Raw genomic sequence first — 10,461 nt, 5'->3', positions numbered from 1 at the left:
ACACTTATTGTCTATATAAAGACCTTTACCCTCCCTAGGTAGATAGTTATCTACAAGTTCTTTAATAGTCACTTACCTACCTATAAAGTTTACGATCTATATGAGCCTTACTATCTATACATTAGATAGTTCTCTAAGTCCTTCCAACAATCTATATTAATATTATACTTATAATTCCTTATAAACGATAATTACGTAGATATTTTCTTTTAGAAGATCTCGTTAAACTCGCTTAGAAAGCTCTATAGACGCGGATTAATCTATATTAATTAAGATACGTTAGCTTTCGTAGATATATACGATTAGTCGAGTTCTACTTAGATAATATATATTACGCTAACGACGTTAAATAATTTAGTATTCGTAGAGCTTTTCTCTACTTAACTTTCTCGATGGCGACGACGGTTACGATTAGTTACGTTAAGATATATAGTTAAATCGTAAGTAGTTATAGTATATAATACTCGCTTAATTTATCTTATATCGTAATAATTAGCTTTACTTAGTCGATTACGAAGTTAGTTCATCGTAGCTAGTCGTATCCGAGAATAATTTTAAAATCTAAAAGATCGAAAATTTATACGATAATTCGAGATTTATACTATTTCATTCGTAGCGTAACTAAGATACTTTCGAATACTTTAGCGAATACTTCGTTCGCGACTTTAACTTAGTCTATATCGTTATTTCGTTTCTCGACTATAAGCGAAGCTTTATAAACGAATATATTCGAGATATATTATCGGTCGGCGCCGAAGTCGATTAGAATACGAATTCTATACGGTGTGCTCCGCTCTATAACTATTCTCTATATTAAGTATATCGATATTTATTTAAAGCGTATTATATTAATAACGAATATAAGATCGTATTATCGTAATTTCTCGTATTCGTTTAAAAGACTTAAAAGAATTTATTTTAAAATAATTTTCATTATTTCTAAACTACGTTTTTTTCCGAAAATACGATCTTAGAGAGTTTACGACTTCTAGAGCGAGATCGCGAAGAATCTCGATCGCGATTTCTTACGGAGCTTCGACTATTATTTCGTTCTTAAGTCGGCGTACTAAGACGTACGTCTACGCGAATATATAGTTCGACTAGACGAGCGATTCTTTTCGCTCCGTTATATATAGTTACGTACTTAGTACTCTACGGATTCATACTCGAAGTAAATATCGTTATCTTTATACTATACTCGTTATTCCTCGATATTTTTCATAAAATAAGTACTTAAGAAGAACTCTTATCGCGTATCTCTACGAGAGTTTCCGAATACGATATAAGCGTAGTGAGTAAATTCGAATCTTATTATATTACTACGTTTAATACGTTTCGCGATCTCGATTTAATAGTATCGATTAGTCTAAGCTACGTATACTTCTAAGAATAATACGTTATATTATAAGTTCTTAATTATTTTTAGTCGTAATTCTATATTAAGATTTATACGAAACTACTTCTTAATATTCTTATTAAACTTAAACGAAATAATTCGTAAGCTAATATAAACGAGTTTAGTAACGTATTAATGAACGTTCTAATTATTCTAAATTATTACGTTCTATTTATCTCTTAGACGTAATTATTTATTAGCGCTCTTAAAGATTCGTCGAAGTTAGTCGTAATAGATATTAAAGATAGTTAAGAAGTATCGATAAATTTTAAAGAGACGATATATCTTTTTCGTAAGATAAGAGAATAACTATACGATCTTTTCTCGTTTATCGGCTTATTATCTACGAACGTTATAAAAGTTAACTTAGTTTACGAGATTACGTAAGTAATCGTTAAGCTTACCGTTCGAGAGGTCTTCGTCGTACGATTTCGGCTTCTTTAGTTTAGATTCGTCGCCGCGGTGTACGCGTTAACCGACGTTATTCTATATTATTACGAAGTTTTCTAAAGCTATAGCTAAATAATTTATTTACGATTAACTATTAATCTAAGTCTAAGCTAAAGTTTATAGGATAGTAGTTTAGTTAGATTAAGTAGATTAAATATTATTACTTATAATTATAAATAGTTATAATCGTTCGTAACTATTCGAAGTATTTAATGATAAATAATTCTTTATATAAATATCTATTTCTTAATATTTTTCTTTTCTTATCTTAAATCTCGATCTTCGAACGCTAAGTATCGTAACGTTTCGTAAGTTTTCGTAAAAATTTTAGTTATCGTAACTATATATAGTTATCTTATTTCTCGGTCTATAGCGTTATCGTTTCTAATTAATCGACGATGTATCGGGTAATTCGTAACTAGATTCGATAGATATAAGCTTTTTTCTTTTTAGTTAGTCTCCGTTCTAATATATAGTTTCTTAATAATTAAAGTCGATTTTTTAACTTTTTTATTACTACTAAGTAAGCTTTTTATATATTTTTAATACGTTATAAGAGCTTACGAAGACGAAAGTTCTTCTCGAATTAATAGTAATCATCGATAATAACGTATCGAGAAGAAAAAAGAAATAGTTTCGAAGAACGACGATACTTCTATCTTCTCTTTAACTTAAGTTCTCGTACTATAGAGTTAAGAATCGTAAGAGTTCGTAATCTCGACTTTTTAAAGTTATAAAACGAAGTACTTCGCTTCTATAGAGTGTCGTTTAAAGAATTATAAATAGCGTAGCCTTAAGGCGGTTACCTCGAGGCTTCGCCGTCGTTCCCTTAAGTCCGTAACTAGTTGTAAGATTACGTACTAATGGAATAAGCGTTGCTACTGAACTGGGACGAGGCTACTAGCCATGGGCATCAACTCGTACGGCGGTGGGCATAGCCTCTTCCTAACACGCACCCTCAACCAAAGGGAGTTCTCTCTGTTGGTAACTTGATTGATTGATTGATTGTCCATTCTATAAATGATAGCCCCCCGAGAACTATGTAAGAAGAACCCTAGTCTAGTGTCGACGCCCCAGCCAATCATAAAGCTACCCACCACTTGAAACTTCTCCCATTACACTACTAACTGTGAAATGAAGTGTAAAAGTGTATTCGACTATTCTCAATCTATCTGGTCGGGGAGGCTGCTTTTATAGCTATAATTACTAGCGTCTTGGCGTATTTCACACCGCGATGACTATCACGTATCAGCTGAACTTGAGGCTATTCGCGTCAGGCGAAACCACCACGCTACTGATAGAGTCGGAATGACCTTCAAGTGGATACTGACTCTTCACCCTTCTATAAATGAGGAACCGGTTAAAAATTCTTCTAACGGGTCATCAGCACGGACATAAGCGTGTGCCTGGCCCAGCACTGCATTCGTCATGGCCATTGGACCAGGCTAATAAATTCCTTGCTGAATTAATACCTCTCCTTATTGAGGACATCTCATCCCTCAAGGAACACCGCAACCCTGTCCAGAACAATATTGCCTTCGTGTTCGAACCACTTTTGGATCATGAGACCCCAATTCTTACTAGGTGACACAGAGCATGAATAACGCCGAGCCGTCGAATGAATGTATGCACCGTAAACTGTGAGTGTCGACACTGTGCAGGTCCTTCGGCTTGGTTGCTTGACAACGGCAGAGGATCGGGACGAATTATGTTGCCAGGCCAAGTTTCAGTACTCGCGCGGCTATGCTGTGATAGGTCGGCGGTTGCACCTAGCTGTTTGCGCTTTCACTTTACCCAAAAAGGCACGGCTGAGTTTGAGATTTCGGAGCCATTGCTTTCCTGCGCGCTTCTAGGTTTCAGGAATAGTTTCACTGAGTGACCGATGTTCAAACCAGTCTGATTCGTATCGCATTGCGCCGGAACTTGCTAACATTCCAACATGGGATAATTCACCAGATTACGCTGCCGAGGTATGCAAATCACTTGGATTTCTTTTAAAGCTAAACTCAGTGAGCTTCTTGTGAACATTCTCATCCTCGTTCTCATTCTCAACCATTCATTATCGACCTGAGCGAGTATCCGAAGGAAACTGTCACTATACTCTCAGCGAGGCCGAGACGCCGATGGGCACCTGGCAACCACATTCAGGGGTTGATCACATCATCCCACATGTTGCTCGAAGCTGAAAGCTAACAAGACACTAGAACTCAACCCGAGAAGACGAAACCAACACCTCCACAAAATTCACCGAACATGGGAAGTCTTGCATCATGAGCGAACCAATACAGCAGAATCGTAGATACGATTCCATGGATTGCTCACACCTGGGGCCAGACGAGGTCCAAAAATCTCTACAGGAACTGTTCTGGGTTCTTGCAAACGCTCAAGACGATCAAATAAGCGACCTGTTCCTGAATATTCGCAATGGAGCGTCATTCAAGGAGATTCAATCGCATATTAGTGAAATCTGTGGAAGCATTACCAGTCCTAAGAGCAAGAATCAATGATAGCAGCAGAGATGAAGGCGCTCCCTTGCCTGGCGCTGTATCAAGGCTGAAGAGCAACATCCACCATTGGCAGTTCAAATGCAAAGTCCTTCATCCAAATCTCCATATCATCCGTACGTTTAACGACCAGTCCGGACGGGATACGCCGCAGACAAATCGATGTCAAATCCGCTTCTCGAATGATTTCTTCGGTGAACGTCTGACACGGGGTTCGTTGCTGGAGATGTGGTGCTTTTCTTTTAAGTATCTTCATGCACCTGGTTCCAGAGTACAATAGCTTTCTGCATTCACTGTCTTTCATGGTGTTTGCTCCCACAATCTCCTGCGATTCTGGTGTCCAAACTGCGGCCGCATGTGCTTCAATCGTGGATTGCGCAGCACAATACGTACTGTCCTCTAGATATTGTACATCTCGTTGGTATTTCCAGTAGTCTTCTTTTGCGAAGAAAGCGAAGCCCATGGGAGCCTATCTCATAAGTAGAGGTGCAGAAGTGCTCAAAGTAGCGGAAAGAGAACGGCCGAATCCTGGTGTGGAAAATGTTTGTCCAAGGTAGTCTGCAGTATTGCTCTCTCGCATAAATCCGACTGCAAGTCGAACATAGCATTATCCTCACGGCTTCCCAAATGTGTTCAATGACAGCCGCGCTCCCGGTTTTCGTAAGTGGCGGCCTTGCATATGAACCTTATGCCTGTTGTTCGTCTAGGAATACGCAGTCACATCCGAATTGTTAAGAGCGTGGTGATTAGCTGTATGTCTGAAAGATATCGTAATTTTGCACTCGCGCTTCATGGTTCTTGAAGTGCATTCTGTCCACGAAGGACGACGGCAGAAGCTTGACATTCAGAGTCCGGGCACGGGATATCATCATTTTCCTTTAAATTGTTTCAGTCGAGCTCGCCACCAGGCACTGATATCCTGAAATATTAAAGCCGCGTGGGCAAAAGCGAGTCTTGTCCTCTTTAACCCAACCCGCGTTCTGCAAGACCTCCAGCGACCCGAAAACAATCATGTATCCAACCAGGTTGAACTGATCCAGACTAATGTTCCTGCCACTGAAGTTCCCTTAGCCACGCCCGTGACTGCTGAAAAAATGGCCTTCTTGCGAGAAAAGCTGGAGGAAGAAACACAGTCTCTTGGGCAAGACTGCAAATTTCGTCTCCAAAAAGCATTCAACGCCGCAGAAAGACTATTTGCAATATTGGGCGAAGAGAACCGATTGCTGTTTGAGCAGAATAATGAGAAAGTCTCTCGAACGTCCATCAAATGCACGGTGGTCGGCAATGCCAAGATCATGAGTTACGACGACATAAGTTGAAGCACAACGGAGGCGTGAAGGCAGAGAAATAGCATCGCAGAAGCAGCCGCTGTGTAGTTGTCAAAGTCATCTATCAAAGAGATCAATTGCAAGAACGGAGACAGTAGTCACGGAGATGGACAAGGGACAGCGGGAAATTGAGGCTTTGGGATTGACGAATTTCTGTTCTATCTTACATTTTCCACGATGATTGACTCGTCTATTTGTCTTTAGGATTATCAGAGTAGACAGGTGTAGCTACAATACTATAATGAGAAATTCCCTATATTCTCACAGTCCGCGTCTGGTGCTTCACCAGTTGAATCGCTTGGTCAACGCAATTGTACGCTTTGCCCATAATGAAAGAATGTCTTCCTGCCACGTTCATAGAGACACATGTTCCGTTGAGAGTAAGTTAGTAACTACGTACTAAGAACCAGGCGGGCTATTCTCGAAAAGTTCGAGCCATTCCTCAGAAGCCACACGATCATGGTGGTCGTGGTCAAGCACTCTTTGGCGGATCTCCACAACATGTCTCAACATTTCCAAGGCTGTAGAATGCTGGCCGATCCTCCAGAAGATAATGGCCAGATTGTGCTGCGACGCCAATCGCGAGGGATGATCCTCAGCCAGCGTCTGCCCTTCAATCCGCACCACCTCCTCCAACAGTGTCACCGCCTTCTTCACCTGTCTATTCGCCTGATTTGCGATTGCCAGCGCGTGCTGCGAGGCCAGTCGCGAGGGATGATCCTCCGCCAGGGTCTGCCTGCTAATCCCCACCACCTCCTTTAGCAGTGTCACCGCTGGATTGCGATCAATGACAAGTTTACGCCGGATACCCACCAGTTATGCCGTCTAATCTTTGGATGCTGGTTCGTTAGCTGCCTTCCCTCCGTCACCTTCTTCGCACGCCTCCCCTTTTAGACCGACCCCTATGAACGCTGCACAATCTGGGCAAGTGAGTACGGCCACGAGAAGGTGGTGCAGACACTCCTCGATCGTGGAGCGGATTTCAATGCTCAAGGAGGGCTCTATGGCAATGCGCTCCAAGCAGCATCAGAGGGTGGTCACGAGAAGGTGGTGCAGCTGCTGCGTGACAAGAAGTTGTGAAATTAATTGTCTTAGTAAGTTCTACTACACCCTTGAAACACGAGAAGTCTCTGTAGTATTGATTTATAATGAAGGCTTCAAACTTTACTAGCCACACCCTCTCCTACATATAATAACGGCAAAGGACCAAGATCACGTGCAGGTTCCTTCTCGAGTCGACAAGGAGATAGGGTGTACCAATGCACGTGCTTGAGGCGAGTGAGAATCCTATGGCGGTTTTGGGGGCGTTTGCGACTGCCCTGTTACTACAGCTTTGCGTACTACCATACCTGGGCTGGTCCTCGGCTGTTTGTCGGTCAGGGACCGAAGTACCTGATAGCGGGTACTCGGTGGCACGAGATATTAACACTGGCCCTAGACGGCGGGGGCGATGGTTGAGAGATGTAACTAATCTTTAATTGGGAAACGCGCAGAGCGTAAAAGGCAAGTTGCGCCAGTGTCACTATGGTTGACCGAGATTCCATTATTCACGAGGTAGAAAAACAAATTTCGCTGGGGCATCGGGAAGACACTGAACGCACTATGGAAATGCTGTGGTCAAATTCTCCTTTGCATACAGTAACCGTTCTCCTTACAGCGAAAACGATCCCTAAAGAGGGCCCATTCCGGCTCTACCATGATCTGTGGTTCTAGCTTACCTCGTCGGACATAAATGTTTCTCGAGGGCCCCCTTTTAGGCTCTCACATTCCATTCACTTCCAGAGAAAACGGTACCGTATTGTACTTACGGACTTACTATTGGCTCCCAAATCGATAACCCTTTTGAGAGAAGGTAATGGCCTATTTCTGGTCCCCTCCGAAAGAGAGGATATCAGGGCCACGATAAATCTTTGATACCAGCGGGCGATCGCCGCCGTCGATGCGAAAGATATCTCCTAGGCTTACGTCGCACATAAGAGATGATGTCTTTAGTATCCGTAGCTCATCCGACTCTGTAAGCTTTTAAAAAGCGAGATAAAAGAGAAGAAAGTGTTAAAAAAAAGACTGATGAGCGAAGAGCGAACGAGAATTTCGAAAAACGTAAACGTAGTCTCCTTAAAAAATATAATGAGACTATTAAATTATATAACGTAGATCTATATATCGTTATTCGCCGGAAGAAAAAGTATACCGTATATTCGAGTTATTTCGTTTTCACTTAGTCTTCTTATTAAGAAGATATAGTGAGCTTTTACTCTTTATATTTTACGTTCTAATTAAATATATTGTAACAAGGCAAGGTGGCTGTGCTGTGATGGGCTGTGCTGGGCTGGTAGAGCGGTGGCAAGGTGAAAAAGTTGTCTAGTCACATGTCAAACCTAAATGGGCTGGCAGAGAGGGAGTGCGGAACAGTTTACAATGCTGGCAGTGTGCCATTCATTACAGTTTGAGCAGAGTATCATGAATTCTATGGTTTTTGACGCCGTCTACCTAATTCCTGAGAGTGTTTTGTCAGTCCTGTCCTGTTCCTCGATGCTGCCGCTGTGCTAGGTGTTCGTAGCCCTAGCCGCTGCCTCTCTGGGTGGTGTTGGTGGTGTTGTTGTCAGTATCAACCAGAAACGCGTTCTCGATTCCTGATCTGCTGGACAGGCCTCTGTGCGTTGTTGCACGTGCACGCCAAACCCTGAAGTGCTCTATTATAATATCGTAGTACGATAAATATCTAAGATTTAAATTAAATAATATTAAAAAAGATAATTATTAAATATAAAGTATCGAAATTAATTATTAATAATAAAGATTTAATATTTATATTAATTTATTAAAAAACTCTCTACTTATATCTTACGACTTATAAACTCTTCTTAATTATTTTTTATCTATAGATTAATAAATAAACGAAGCGAACTAATTAAACTCTAAAGTATTATCTTCGCTACTATATTAATTATTAATAATTAAATTAAATTAAATTATTAATTAGCGTTAAGTATATAATAAATATTATATTAAATATTACTACGAAAAAAATATTAGGTAATATTATATATAAATTTTTATCGAAGATATATATAAATATTATAAATAAGAAGTAAAAAAAAGACACCGAGAATATAGTCGCGAGAAAGAGAGTCGAAGTCTTAACGAAATTACTTTATATAGCGAGCGAGATATACGTAATAACTAAGCGAAATATTAACTAAGTAACTAAGAACTATAATAAGTAACGAAAGACTATAAAGTTCGTAATTAAATTATAAGTTCTTCTTATAGTTAAGTATATTCGTACGCTACGCGTAAATAAAAAGCTTACGAATTAATTTCTAAACTCTTTTAAAATCGTTAAAAGAATTAACGTAAATACTTATTAACTTAATTTACTTAGAAAATATAATTAACTTTACTATATTTTTTATATTTTCTTATTATAAACGTATCGCGCGCGATTTAGAGTCGTTTTATCGTCGTTTATAAATATTAAGAATAAGAAAAAATAAAAGATTAAGAAAGTACTTAAGAAATATTAACTTCGAGATAAAACTTAATTCTACGTAAAATAGAAAGAGTTCTTAAAGACGTATAATTTCTAAAAGTTAAAAGAGTACTTAGAGAATATATAGCGCGAAATCGAACGATTTAAAGTAAATATAAGAAAAGAAAAAAGATAAAAGTAATTAATTAATTTTTATAAGCGAAATATATTACGCTCGTAAGCGATTACTAAATAATACTATTTAATTACTCTAAAGAGTTACGATTCTATACTATCTTTCGTAGCGATATACTAACGTATCGTAGAAAAGTCTACGACGATAATCGTAACTCTTAGAGTCTAAGTCTAATCTAATTATCTAATTATATAGAGCTATAAGTAATATATATACGACTTATATATAGCTTAAGAGTAATATTAACTTATATCTTATTTAACTACTTAATAATACGCGTCGACTAATTAACGCTCTTTTCTTTCTTATCGTCGTCGTTCTTCTTTAAGAATAAGATATTAAAGATCTTATCGCTTTACTTATAGAGCTTAAAGTTTTATTACTACTATTAATATACAATACGTAAAAGAAAAGTATACTTATACGTTAACGAAGTATATTAACGTTAATATAAATCGTCTCGAGAAGTAGATTTATTTAGATCGTAGACGATACGCTTACTACTCTAAAGCTATTTAGAGTAGCGTTAATTACGCGTACGTCGCTAATAGTAAAGAGACTAAGAGCGAGGCGAGTAGCGCGGACGACGGCCGTCTATATCTCGCGCGATAGAATATCGATGAGACCTCGCATCTCTATAGATACGAAGACGTCGGGGTCGCCGCGATCGTAGATCTTATTAGCGATGAGTAGCTTTTAAATACGACGTAAATAAGAAGTAGAAACCTCGTAGAGAGTTAATATAATAATAGCCGAAAGATAGCGAAACGTATAGAAATATAATTCGTAGCGTCACTACGATTATTAAAGAAGTAGCGAAAGTAACGCGTACTACTCGTAGATGTCTCGTAAACGAGCGCCTCGCCCGAAGTAAGCTTATCTCTACCGTCGCCGCTATATAGGCGGCGTAAGTAGCGGCGATAAAATAAGTCTAGCGCCTTTAGACGAGAGTTCTTATAGATATTCTTACGGAGACGAAAAGAGAACGAGAAGCGAACGCTTAATAACTAGTTAGTATAATATACGTAAGTCTATAGCGAAGATATACGACGCTTATTATCGCCGGAAGAGCGACGACTATTATTAGTGTGGAATATCGCCCTCTAAAGGTTTAT

General features: G+C 39.1%; 3 protein-coding genes across 3 annotated transcripts; 2 read left to right on the top strand and 1 right to left on the bottom strand.

Annotated features, from left to right (window-relative positions):
- Positions 1 to 4,270: 4,270 nt before the first annotated feature.
- A1O5_13472 (uncharacterized protein) lies at positions 4,271 to 5,669 on the top strand (the record flags this gene model as incomplete). Its single annotated transcript, XM_007754037.1, has 2 exons — positions 4,271 to 4,466; positions 5,284 to 5,669. 2 exons carry the CDS (start codon positions 4,271 to 4,273, stop codon positions 5,667 to 5,669), a joined length of 582 nt encoding a protein of 193 aa, XP_007752227.1.
- A 441-nt stretch (positions 5,670 to 6,110) lies between these two features.
- On the bottom strand, positions 6,111 to 6,452 carry A1O5_13471 (uncharacterized protein; the record flags this gene model as incomplete). Its single annotated transcript, XM_007754036.1, has 1 exon — positions 6,111 to 6,452. A coding segment is annotated over one exon (342 nt), but the record flags the coding sequence as incomplete, so codon positions are not given.
- A 120-nt stretch (positions 6,453 to 6,572) lies between these two features.
- On the top strand, positions 6,573 to 6,758 carry A1O5_13470 (uncharacterized protein; the record flags this gene model as incomplete). The annotated part of the gene is made up of 1 exon (XM_007754035.1): positions 6,573 to 6,758. A coding segment is annotated over one exon (186 nt), but the record flags the coding sequence as incomplete, so codon positions are not given.
- Between the last annotated feature and the right edge of the window lie 3,703 nt (positions 6,759 to 10,461).

This window comes from Cladophialophora psammophila, assembly GCF_000585535.1.
Source record: "Cladophialophora psammophila CBS 110553 chromosome Unknown aczJe-supercont1.82, whole genome shotgun sequence".
NCBI lineage: Eukaryota > Fungi > Ascomycota > Eurotiomycetes > Chaetothyriales > Herpotrichiellaceae > Cladophialophora > Cladophialophora psammophila.
Note: the sequence above shows the minus strand (reverse complement) of the source record. Positions and strands in the feature narration are given on the sequence as shown.